Source organism: Lampris incognitus, chromosome 10, assembly GCF_029633865.1.
Source record: "Lampris incognitus isolate fLamInc1 chromosome 10, fLamInc1.hap2, whole genome shotgun sequence".
Lineage (NCBI taxonomy): Eukaryota > Metazoa > Chordata > Actinopteri > Lampriformes > Lampridae > Lampris > Lampris incognitus.
In genome coordinates, this window is record NC_079220.1 from 15,674,526 (window position 1) to 15,687,700 (window position 13,175).

General features: G+C 44.3%; 1 protein-coding gene across 1 annotated transcript in view; it reads right to left on the minus strand.

The window, feature by feature from the left end:
- Positions 1-13,175, minus strand: part of llgl1 (LLGL scribble cell polarity complex component 1) — a 54,217-nt gene that overhangs the window by 7,414 nt on the left and 33,628 nt on the right. The window contains 12 exon segments of the mRNA XM_056287792.1: positions 1,258-1,571; positions 1,856-1,994; positions 3,197-3,347; positions 3,642-3,858; positions 3,861-3,897; positions 3,899-3,934; positions 4,374-4,478; positions 7,761-7,935; positions 8,488-8,555; positions 9,328-9,548; positions 12,307-12,461; positions 12,843-12,897. Of these exon segments, the coding sequence (XP_056143767.1) occupies positions 1,258-1,571; positions 1,856-1,994; positions 3,197-3,347; positions 3,642-3,858; positions 3,861-3,897; positions 3,899-3,934; positions 4,374-4,478; positions 7,761-7,935; positions 8,488-8,555; positions 9,328-9,548; positions 12,307-12,461; positions 12,843-12,897 (1,673 nt within the window).

Sequence of the window (13,175 nt, forward strand, 5' to 3'; positions counted from 1 at the left end):
CCGCCTGGCAAGAGATACCGGAGCACCAAATCTCAGACCAACAGGTTTCGAGACAGCTTTTACCTCCAAGCCACAAGACTCCAACTTGACCATCATCATCATCGGTTCCATAACCTATGGAGGTCATAGGAGCACAGCTGATGCCTCAACAGGTTGAGTCATCATTGTGTTTCAGTAGGGGGGAGTACCTGGTGGTCCCTATCTCCTCTCCAGGTATGGATGGCTGTTGGAGGAACTCATCCGCCCTTTGACAGATTGTTTTTAGTCCTGATGGGTGTCCACACACCCTCCTCACAACAACCCAAGGGTTGAAGTGGGGGTGCCGGTTTAGTCGCCGACGACCCAACGGCTGCAGATTAACATTGTACCCAGGACTGACCACTCAATTGCTATTTGCACAAGTTTACTTCTATTTGCACGCGTTTACAATACCTGTTTCATTACGGTTGCTGTCACCGACAGCACCATCTGCTATTTGCACTTTCACTGTTACAATACTGTTCATTATGTTTCCTGTTACTGACCGCACAAGACGCCATTTGCACAAGCTTACCGTGTACAATACCACTGCATATATCACCTTATGTACAGACATTCTCTACTGCAGCAACAAAGTACAGCCAAAGTCTGCATGGGCTGGTTTTTACATGTATCCTGTTCTGCACTTTGATTCTCTGAGTACTCTTAGAAGTACTTTTATTTCCCACTTGTATGTTGAGCCAGCAAAACAAGCATTTCATTATGAGAGTAAGTGTGGCCCTGTTTTCATATATGACAAATAAATGAAACAAAACGGATGTGGCCCTTAAATCAAGCCCGTCCCTGGCTGAGTTAGTACAAGGCATCACCTCAGGTCCATTATTTATATATATATATATATATATATATATATATATATATATATATATATATATATATTCTCAATAATGGACCTGAGGTGATATATATATAATTTTTATTATTTATTTATTTATTTTGTGTGGTAAATGTATGTGATAAATGCAAAGCACAATCAACAGTTAAAAAAAAAAGAAAAAAAAGAAAAGCAAGATTTCCCTCAAAACTGAAAGAAAACTTGGTGGAACCCCCCAAAAACCTATTTTGTAACCTGGGTGAATGCAGTCTTCTAAAGTCTTTTAAATTCACGTTAATCACGTTGCATTTTAACGTACAAAATGTGCTGGACAAATAAAGTTTTGATTGATTAATTGGTAAATTGACACGCCCAGTGGACCCATACAAAGTTCTACCCTTCACCTTGAGCTGCTCCTCAGAGGCAATGAGAACGGAGTGAGCGTTGGTCATGTCCGGTGCGGTGGCCAGGTCTTGCGAAGCTTCATAGGGGTCCGGTAACGGCTTTCCCCGGCCGTCCAGCACGCAGATGGAAACCACAGGGGCCCGGTGCATCAGCTGGATCTCTTTACCCAGCAGCGCCTCCACGCACACATTCCCCTCACCCGCACCGCCACGTTCACATGCACGCCCCGAGCCCACGCCTGGAACCTCCAGGGCATAGGCGTAGACACTGCCCGAGTTGGTGCCCGCCCATAGCGTGGGACCGTGGTGTGTACCTGATGGATGAAGCAATAACTTGGTGAATAAGTTGGCGGAAATTAAAACCGGAATGCTGCGTTTGATTTTTACAAGAAATAGAGAAACGAGTCCCCACATACTCATGCATGTTCTCTTAATCGTCATCAAAATTAAATGAATTGGACGATGAAAAAATATTTAGCAAAAACTTTTTTTTCCATTAAATACTCAAAATCTCATCTGTAGAGAAATACAGATGAGGGAGAATGAAGACTATCATTGTGTCCACAATAACAGCGGTGTCAATGACCAGTTAACGTACCGTCTCGCAGGTATGTGTCGGCAAAGCAGAGACATCGGACCACCCCGGACAGCGAGTCATCTGCTGACCGAGGTTCGATTCTCCTCTGTACCGGTGCTACCTCCTCCTGCTCCGCTAAGGCAGCGTTAGCCTCCTGGACCTTCACACACAAAATGAACACACACACACACACACACACACACACACACACACACAGTTTACTATGGAAGCCTATAGGGGACTATACAAAAATGATAATGTAAACTTGAAAATGTAATTCCACAACAGCATTATAATTTTCCACATATGCATGTGTTATTTGAATAAAACTTAAAATGAAAATGCAATTATCCAATTTGCATTTTCACATACTTGTATGGGCGTTCTATGATCATATTAAAATGAAAATGGAAAAGCTGTTTGGCATTTAATTTTCAAAGTCATACTCCGCTGTGTAGTGGACAATATTCAAATAATTTCAATGTGAAAACTAAAATGCAATACAAACAGCGTAACTTCAGTTGCCATTTATGCAAGTTTTATTTCAGTCACAATTCAAATTAAAATGTGTTTTTCTAAACATGAAAATAGCATTTGATGTTTCATTTTCAAAGACTTAACCTTGCTGTACAGTGTTTGTATGTTAAATCAAATTTGAAAATTAAACCAATAAAACAATGTAGCTTAATTTTTCTCTTGTGCAAGAATTATTTAAGTCACAATCAAAATTAAAAATGCAATTTTCTAACAATTTGAAAATGAAAATGGCATTTGACATTTAATTTTCAGACTCACCCTGCTGTACAGTAGACAATATTCAAATGCAATAAGCCAAACAGCGCCCCCAGTCTATTGAATTTACATGTCACAATGCTATTGAATGATTGACAGGCCGGTAGGTCGAACTTGTAAATGTTAATGAGCCAAGTTACTTAACAAGGAAGTTCAGAAGGTTGTTTATGCAGCATTCCAATTTTCAAATTTGAATTAACATTTGAATATTTTTCACTGTACAGCAAGGTACAACTTTGAAAATTAAATTTCAAACCGCTTTTCCATTTTCATTTTAATATGGTCATAAAATGACCATGCATTTTAATTTTCACTCAAATAACAAACATATGTGGTAAATTATAACGCTTTCGTGGGATTAAAATTTCCATTTTCAAGTTTACATTATGATTTTAGTATAGTCCCCTACAGGCTTTCTCTCCTTTGTCTGCACAACTCTTTCGCCATCCTACCGTCTCACACAGTAAACACACTACAGCTTAAATTGTGGGAAAAAGAAAAAAAACAAACTCAAGCTTCCTTTGTGTGTGTGTGTGTGTGTGTGTGTGTGTGTGTGTGTGTGATAGTTACCTTGCTGGTCGGGGTGGTAATGGTGCGTTTCTTGCCGGACACCCTGCTTTTGCGGATGCGTCTGAAACTCTGTCTTAAGGACTTCTTCAGAGACTTGACTCTTGAAAGAGGACCCTCCATAGCCAGTGAGTCATTGGGATGCAGGGTGCACCTTATGAGAGATAAAGAAGGGAAATGATGCAGAAAAAGATATGCTGGGAAAATCAAAACCAGATTAGGAGACAGGTAGAAGGGATTTTTTTGACCCTAAAAAAAAAGTAAAGCATTAAAATCTGCTTCATTTCCTCCTTATGATGCATGCTCTTCCTGTCAGTGGGATTCCTCGATCACTAAAATGCAGCGTGATCTTGGTTTAAAACATCGTGAGACAAGTTAAGATTTCGTAAGATAGTGAGCAGGATATGTTCTGACAATAGTAATCTAGTGTGTATGTGCATCTTTTTACCTGGCCAACACGGCGTTGCGTCTGTGGTAGTCAAACAGGCCAAAGCCGTGACTCGTCCCGAAGGCGATCAGATTCCACTCGGCATGCAGCGTCACTGCGGTAACCGAGGCCGGGGGCAGGCACTGAACTAAGACCAATGGCTGGAAGCCTGGAGGGAAGGGGGCAGGTTTTAGGCGTGGCTCCAACCTGTCGTGTCCTTTCCATGTAAAGCCCTCCTGTCCTGGAGCAGGTCAACCACCGAGATGTCCACCGAGTGGGTCTGAATGTTCATCGTTCAAACTGAGCACAATCACCTGGAAGGCGGGAGGGAGGGAGAGAGAGAGAGAGAGAGAGAGAGAGAGAGAGAGAGAGAGAGAGAGAGAGAGAGAGAGAGAGAGAGAGAGAGAGAGAGAGAGAGAGAGAGAGAGAGAGAGAGAGAGAGAGAGAGAGAGAGAGAGAGAGAGAGAGAGAGAGAGAGAGAGAGAGAGAGAGAGAGAGAGAGGAGAGAGAGAGAGAGAGAGAGAGAGAGAGAGAGAGAGAGACTGATTAGGTATATTTTAGATAGTCTCATTAGCAATGTAATGGGAATGAGGCAGGAGAATGTAGAAAAGAATCCAGAGGTATGATGTCATCACATCAGATCTTAACGGCCCATCTAACAATAAAGAAATATATTATCAGAGACAGATTACACAGCAGTGCCTGTGTGTGTATGATAAAATGTGTTTTCTGAGTAGGTTTGTCTTTCCATACCTGTCCAGCTGTCCCGGCCACCACCAGCTTGTTGCTGTATTTACACAGACTGATCTTCTGGATTCCCAGCCTGGGGTCATCACTGTATGGGTCAAAACAACCCACCTACACACACACACACACACACACACACACGAGACAAACTAGTCAATATGAAAAATTGTACAGTGACAGTGTTTCTCCTATGAGCACCACTACTAACATTTCACACGATCATTAATATCAATGGGCTACTAATGATTTTCCCTCGCACACTGTGCGAGCATGATAACACCCTACATTATCATGGAACTATTGTGCATCAAATCCCAGAACCCTCCCTCTCCTCATTCTTCAGAGGACATCTAGTACCTGAAAGGTACTGTTATAACAGCCACACAGCTCCCTTAAGGAACAGGGCAGTGCGTAGTGTGTGTGTGCGTGTGCGTAGCGAGTGTGTGGTTGAGCGAGTGAAAGGCAGGAAAGTGATGGTGAATGTGAGCAGAGAAGAGGAAAAGGTTGGCAGTAAGTTGTCAATCTGGCAGTTAATGTCAGTAATAGGCTACAGCATGTCAGTTAATAAACTCTGCAGCTTCTCAAGACCAAGAAAAGTCTCAACTGTTGTTTCCCCAACTGCTGGAGAAGTGAAAGGGGTTAGCCCTAGCAAGCATCGCCCCTGTGCTTCCAACTATGGTCTGGAAGCTGAGCAGGAAATGCAAACAGTCTGGTAATAATAATGGTCCAAAATGCTGGGAAATTGCATATTTTTTATTGAAAAATGAAAAAATACGGGCATCTAAGTCTTTGGGAAAATGCTGAAATTTTAAGCTATTCAGACGCACATGAATAGGGACCAGCATCATGTGCTTGTGGACATACAGTGCACATAACAGCACCGCTGCTGAAAAAATTCTAGGGGTGGGCATCTGGGTGGTGTGGCGGTCTATTCCATTGCCTACCAACACGGGGATCGTCGGTTCGAATCCCCGTGTTACCCCCGGCTTGGTTTGGGCGTCCCTACAGGCGCAATTGGCTGTGTCTGCGGGTGGGAAGCCGGATGTGGTGGGTATGTGTCCTGGTCACTACACTAGCGCCTCCTCTGTTTGTTCAAAGCACCTGTTCAGGGGAGAGGGGGAATAGCGTGATCTTCCCACACACTACATCCCCTTGGCGAAACTCCTCACTGTCAGGTGAAAGAGGCAGCTGGCGACTCCACATGTATCGGAGGAGGCATGTGGTAGTCTGCAGCCCTCCCCGGATCGGCAGAGGGGGTACAGCAGCAACCGGGACAACCTGGAAGAGTGTGGGATAATTGGCCAAAGAAAAAGGGGGAAAATCCAACAACAACAAAAAAATTCTAGGGGAAACTAATTAGTCACACTAGGTTCTGTAACATGGACCTCGGCAGTTCTCAAAGACAGAACACCCCTTTACACAGTGTTAATAGAAAAACTCCCTCAGCCTCAAGAGAGAAACGTCAGAATGGCCTACTGGTACATGTACACACACACTAACCATTTGTCCTCCTACAGGAGCCTCGCATCTCGTGCAAACGACTCTTGCATCGCCTAGTGCTTTGGTGACCCCTCACAAATGTATGCACCAGCATGCACAATACACACACACACACACATTTTAGCAGAACCCTCAAATACATACAATAAAAGATGTATACACACACATACACGGACGTTAATCGCATATTCACACAGCAGGAATGCCAATATAATCCCATCTCATATGTGAGCTCTGTCTTGGCAAAACAAAGAATGGGAGCACTAGTGCACGCAAAGAGACACGCACATACACACACTCTGTGTCGAAGGGTCTGGTTTTCATTACAGAGGGGGGAAAGGGAAAGGCTCTTCATCCCATATGAGGGCCGAATTCCAGAACATGCAGCTCCGTTACCGCGGGTTACAGGAGGAAAGGTGGGAACGAGAGAGAGAGAGAGCAAGAGAGAGAGCGCGAGGGATAGAGAGAGAGATAATGGAGTGAATAGCGTGAGATGGGGGGATAGAAAAAATAAAAGGAATAGGAAAAAAGACAAGTGTGCATGTGAGTCTTGCTTAACAAAGACACACACTTTCTTCTTGCACTTATTTTATCTATGTGGACTACTGAAGGTCCAACATTAGGGCGGCCTTGGCTACAACCTCTCCAACACACAGGGACAGCCACCAACACACAATGGATGTAATGAAGATGACAAACCAAAAAGTCTAAAAAGCTTGACAGGAGGGAGAGGGGGAGAAACAGTAATAGCGACAGACATAAAAAAACAACTGGTAAACATCAGATGAAATAGCTAATGCTGATGTTAGAATCTGCACGTTGGAGAAGAGATTTGTTTTTGAATACAACGCAGCCATTAAAAACATGCTTCAATAGATGGGGTCCGCGGTGGTGTAGCGGTCTAAGCATCGGCTTTGTGTCGATGCAGTTGCCCACTGGGGACTGGGGTTCGCGCCCTGGTCTCGTCAGATCCGACTATGGCCGGACTCGATGAAGCAGCAATCATTGGCAAACGCTGTCTTCGGGAGGGGGGCGGAGTCGGCTTGTGTTCGTCACGTGAATGCGTCTCTGTGTGTGTCGGAAGAAACAGTGGTTCGGCCTGGAGTCGCCTTGTCACGAAAGTGGGGAGGCGGTCTCCTTCGAGACTGCCGGCCGGAGAGATGCAGTTGGCGAATGCATGCAGTACGAGGGTGGGTGTTTGAATTAAAATAGGGATCGATTGGCCACTAAATTGGGAGAAAAAAGGGAAAAATCAGAAATAAAAAAAAAACATGCTTCAATAGATAAAACTCACAATAACTCCTACACACAACATTTAGACTGGCATTTCAGCACAGACACTACCATTTAAAGTCACTTTTAACCTACTAATTTTGAAATAAACAAAAATTCTGCCCACTCCGCTTGGTCAAACGTTACAATATTGACTAAAAAAAAAGCAACAACACGTGCACTAGTTCATTCAACTATCCATAGAGAAACCCTTTATGATCAATATTCACATCCCATCAGTATGTTGCGATATGATTCAGGCATAACCATACTCTCCTGACATTGAGATGTCCATCGTAATCCTCATTTGGGTGTAATTCTGAGCAGAGCACAGAAATTACAACAGAGTCGTGCTGTGGTTTGGTCAGGGCCATTGTTTTTAAAGACGAGAACAATGGGCCGGGTCTGTCTGAACAACAACCAGATGAAAACAATCAGACGGAGAATACTGGGCCACAGACGTGGTGTAACAGCAGCAACTGGGTGCGAGGGTGAAACACATGCTGCTTTCGTTCCCACTGCCTCAAATCGGAAAACCCAGGTCGGGTCTCCGGGGGAAAGGTTGGGTTCTCTCTCTCTCTCTCTCGCTTCCCTTTTTTCCTCTCGTGTTCAAGTTCTCACCTTCCTAAAGGGTGGCCACTCTTCCTCCTGCTGTGCATCTGGGTCGTCGCCGGGGTCCTGCGGGTCATCGCTGGGGTCACAGTCGGTATGGAAGACACTGGCAGTGTTGAGCTTATACAGCAGAGTCAGCGCTACGCCCGACGCATCCCAAAACCGCACCGTACCGTCTTCATGTCTGCAAGTACACAAAAAGTCATTCAGCATACTTTTACTTATGTCTATTTTTTTGTGGATTTTTCTCCCCAATTGTATCCGGCCAATTACCCCACTCTTCCGAGCCATCCCAGTCACTGCTCCACCCCCTCTGCCGATCCAGGGAAGGCTGCAGATTACCACATTGTCTCCTCCGATACATGTGGAGTTGCCAGCCGCGTCTTTTCACCTGACAGTGAGGAGTTTCGCCAGGGGGACGTAGCACGTGGGAGGATCACGCTATTCCCCCCAGTTCCCCCTCCCCCCAACAGGTGCACTGATCGACCAGTGGAGGCGCTAGTGCAGCGACCAGGACACATACCCACCACATCTGGCTTCCCACCCGCAGATACGGCCCATTGTGTCTTTAGGGATGCCCGACCAAGCCAGAGGTAACACGGGATTTGAATCGGCGATCCCCGTGTTGGTAGGCAACGGAATAGACCGCCATACCACCCGGATACCTCTCATCTATCCTTTATACAGACGGAGGATGTATGTATTTACAAGCTTGTGTATGAATGTGTGTGGATACCCAGTCAACAGCAGCTCCTGATGTTTGGGTGTAGACGCCATGTTTTTCCCTCCACAAATGGGCCAATTCTGGACAAAGCAGACAAGAAGAAGTGAGGTTGGAGAAATTTCCACACTGCATCACACAGTGCACGGAGTCACAAAGGTGGAGGAAAAGATCATGCGTGACAGCAGAAACAGTACGTTTCCTACGCTCTCTCCTCTACAACACGAACCCGGTTTGAAGTTCAACAGAACTGACACGCGCAGACGTGCACAGTTCTGTTTGCTCTTTTCTGATGCCAGACTCCTTGGCATAACCTCATGTAGGCAGAGAGGGATGATTTATAAGTTCACCGGCTACTTGTGCACACATCTCTCTCTGTAAGATTTTTGCTCATAGAAGCGATGATGTAAGGGTAGAAAGTGTTATCCACTGACATTTACTAGAACTACCCATTTTACAGGACATGAATGTGAAGCCCTGTGAGACTATAACCGATTTAGGACTTTTGAACAAATACTTAAAACTCAATCTGCAATCTGCATCTCATCATACAGATAATCTGTATACATGTGCATACATGTTGATTCAATATCACATACAGAGCGCAACTGAAACACTCGATAGCACTGGCAAAGTCGTCTGTGCATTTTTAATGCTGATGTCTTCATGTAATTTGAGTGGCATTATTAAAACATAAGTAATTCAAAAGGTCTGTCTATGCCTCACAAGCAAGCCCGTTTCCTGTTCCAAAAGTCAAACCAAAGGTGTGCACTTGACAAGAACCCGAGGATCGTCACATGCCTCCGTTTAATCAACTTGCCCCCCCCCCCTTCTGCATGAGACCGTTTCTCTCACCCTATGTGTGTGTTGCTGTCTTTGCTGGGCCTTCCCTGCATTGACCAGCCTCTCCCACAGTTTGGGAGGGACACTGGAGGCGTGGCAGGAGCAGGTGATGGCTGAGGAGTGGAGCGGAGCAAGGTAAGGAGTGGGCAGAGAGGGCCACCCGGGGGTGTGGAGGTCAATTACAACCAGCTCCTCTTCTAGTAAAACCACCAAGGCTGATGGGTCGTCGAATTCTACAAATGGGAGAGACATGATACAGGCTGAGCAGGAGGCAATGAAAGGTTATGGACTCCAGAAATATAAAACAGCATTTAGGCCACATGATCGTAACAGCACAGCAGGTGACAGCAGACATCATTAGTCTGGTCATTAGAAAATAATGTTAGGTCCATAAATAATTGGACATTAACAAAGTTATTGTTATTTTAGCTGTCTACCACAGCATATTGGAGTTGAAATTAAATGATGAATATGAGCTCAAAGTGCAGACTTTCACTTTTAATTTGAGGGTATTTGCATCCAAATCAGATGAACAGTGTAGGAATTACATCACTTTTGATATGTGACCCCCCCCCCCCCCCGTTCAGGGACCAAAAATAATTATACAATTGGCTTCTCAGTTGTTCCATGACCAAGTGGGTGTTATACCCTGATTATTTCATTTACAAGTAACCAGATGAAAGGTCTCGAGTTGATTTCAAGTGTAGCATTTACATTCTGTTGCTGTCGACTCCCAATATGAAGTCCAAAGGGCTGCCACCGCCACTGAAACAAGTCATAATTAAGCTGAAAAATTAAAACAAACCCATCATAAAGATGGCGAAAATATTAGGTGTGGCCAAATCAAATACTTGGTACATTCTTAAAAAAGAAAGAAAGCACTGGTGAGCTCAGGAACACCAAAAAGCCCAGAAGACCATGGAAAACAACTGTGGAGGATGACAGAAGAATTCTTTCCCTGGTGAAAAAAAACCCCTTCACAACAGTTGGCCAGATCAAGAACAACCTTCCAGAAGGTAGGCGTATCTGTGTCAAAGTCAACAATCAAGAGAAGACTTCACCAGAGTAAATACAGAGGGTTTACCACAAGATGTCAAAAATTGGTAAGCCTCAAAAACAGGAAGACCAGATTAGAGTTCACCAAAAACCATCTAAAAAAGCCTGTACAGTTCTGGAACAACATTCTATAGACAGATGAGCCAAAGATCAACTTGCAACAGAATGATGGGAAGAGAACAGTATGGAGAGGGGAAGGAACTGCTCCTGATCCTAAGCATACCACCTCAACTGTGAAGCATGGTGGAGGTCGTGTTATGGCCTGGGCATGTATGGCTGCCAATGGAATTGGTTGCCTTGTATTTATGGAAGATGTGACTGCTGACAAGAGCAGCAGGATGAATTCTGAAGTGTATAGGGCTATATTATCTGCTCGGATACAGCCAAATGCTTCAAAACTAATTGGACAGCACTTCACAGTGCAGATGGACAGTGACCTGAAGCATTCCATGAAAGCAACCCAAGACTTTTTCAAGGCAAAGAAGTGGAATCTTCTGCAATGGCCAAGTCAATCACCTGATCTGAATCCAACTGAGCACACATTTCACTTGCTGAATGCAAAATGCCCGAAAAACAAGCAGGAACACAAGACAGCTGCAGTACAGCCTGGCAGAGCATCACCAGGGAAGAAACTCGGTGTCTGGTGATGTCTAAAGGTTCCAGACAACAGGCAGTCATTGACTGCAAAAGATTTGCAACCAAGTATTAAAAACGACAATTTGATTTATGATTATGTTAGTTTGCCCAATTACTTTTGAGCCCCTAAAATTGGGGGGGGGGGGCTATGTATAAAAATTGCTTTATTCCTACAAGGTCCATACAATATTTTTAAGAAAATTCTTAAATTAAAGCTGAAAGTCTACAATTAGAGCATCTTGATGGTTTCATTTCAAATCCATTGTGGTGGCACACAGAGCCAAAATGATCAAAATTGTCACTGTCCAAATACTTACGGACCCGACTGTATATAACAAAACCATCCACCGCAAATAGATGCAAAATAACATTACTGAAGTCATAAGGAATACACTAACAAACGCTTACATAATATGACATTTGGTGGGTTCTTTTATCTACAGCCCGTTATAGTTCCATGAGAGAATTAATTTAAGTATGTACGGCCCCGGTGGGAAATGAACTGAACTACCCCCTCACAAAAATGACAACCACAGTCTCCCCGCTGAGCTCCGAAGGGACTTCACATTCATCCATAATATAACAAAGAAATCAGTAACACACACACACACGCACACAAACACACACACTGCATCTGCATTTGAAAACCGTGTTTTTGTTTTTAAGGGCCCTTGATGGCTCACTCGGCAGACTATGCAGGACCACAACAAGCTGATATCTACTGACGGCATTTCAAAAGGGCAGATGGTGCAAAATGTGCCAGATATTTGCAACCATTTTATTTGAATCTGCCTGTCTTGCTTGCTTGAGGAGAGGGTAAGTGTGCCTACTTTGAATTGCCGTTGTTTTCATCCCTAAATGGCGGTCAGCATTCAGGTAGTAATGAAATGTTATACCTTTATATCCAAAGCACCCACCAAGTATCACGTACCTATGCTTATTTGTATACAAACACACACATTTGTAACTTCAGCTATAGTCAAACATAAATGTTTAAAATCAATGCGGTGCGCTGGTTGATGGGTTACACACATTCACAGCAGAGACATAACTAAATACTCAAGTCATTTGCCATCTAGCAGCTGCAGGTGAGCTACAAGAGGCCAAGCGCCTTGCTCATACGCACCAAAACATTGACTGCTCCAGGGAAACATGTTTCTTATTTTCCTTACCAAATTTTCCCAAAAGCTTTCAGTTATCTGCTTCTCCGATCTCTCTTCCATCCCCATAGTTTAAACCACCGCAAACTGCCTGGTTAATGCTTTTGATGCACGCCCTTGTGTTTGCTGGGGCCCTCACCTTTCTCTTGGTCCACATTGTGGACAGTGAAGAAGTCAATGACCCTGGAAGTGAAGTCTAGAGTGACGTGGTCTTTGTCCTGTTGAATGGACAGACAGTGGCGGTCTCCGTAGCTGGCCCTGGGCATCCCCCCACTGTACAACAGAACTGGAGACCTGGAGAGAAGAGGGGAGATGAGTGTGCTTGCGTGTGTTTGTGCACAGATTATTTGTTCCGTTGGTCATGTTATTTCCATAGCAGCCCTTGTGTTGAGGCAATACGAAGCCAGTGTTGCAATTTCAACTCGACAAAGGGGGGGGGGGGGGGGAGCAAAGGGCACAGTGGTCAAAAGCATCCAGTCACACCAGTCATGAAATCCACACAAATTGGTAAAACAGAATACAGCACTAAGATTTTCCTATCTGTTCAACAGAGCTAAGGGGAGAATTTCTCTGTTGCTGCTTCATGCTTGCCTGTTTCTTAAATGTTTGCTGAAACATAGGAATCAAATGGCCATTGAGTTTTCAAGATGCTGTCATGATGAATGAGATCCTCACCCCGACTGTGTTGTCCTCCACAGGATCTTGTTCATGGCCTTACAGGGGAACGGGCCTATGACAGACAACGATGAATTACTGTGTTACAAAAGAGTAAGTCACTATTTATCAAACCCAATGTTCCAGTCTTCTCAAGGGTCCAGAGGTGAAAACAGAAGGTAGTACCAAGAGCACATGAGGGAGATTAACTAGACGGAGAGCGAGAGGAGACACGTGAAAAATTGAGAGAGCGCAAGCGAGACACAAAGGTGAAAATGTATGTAAGTAAAAATAGAAACCATCGATCACCTCTTGGGTTCTTTTAAAATGCACCTTCACTACTACTACTACTTT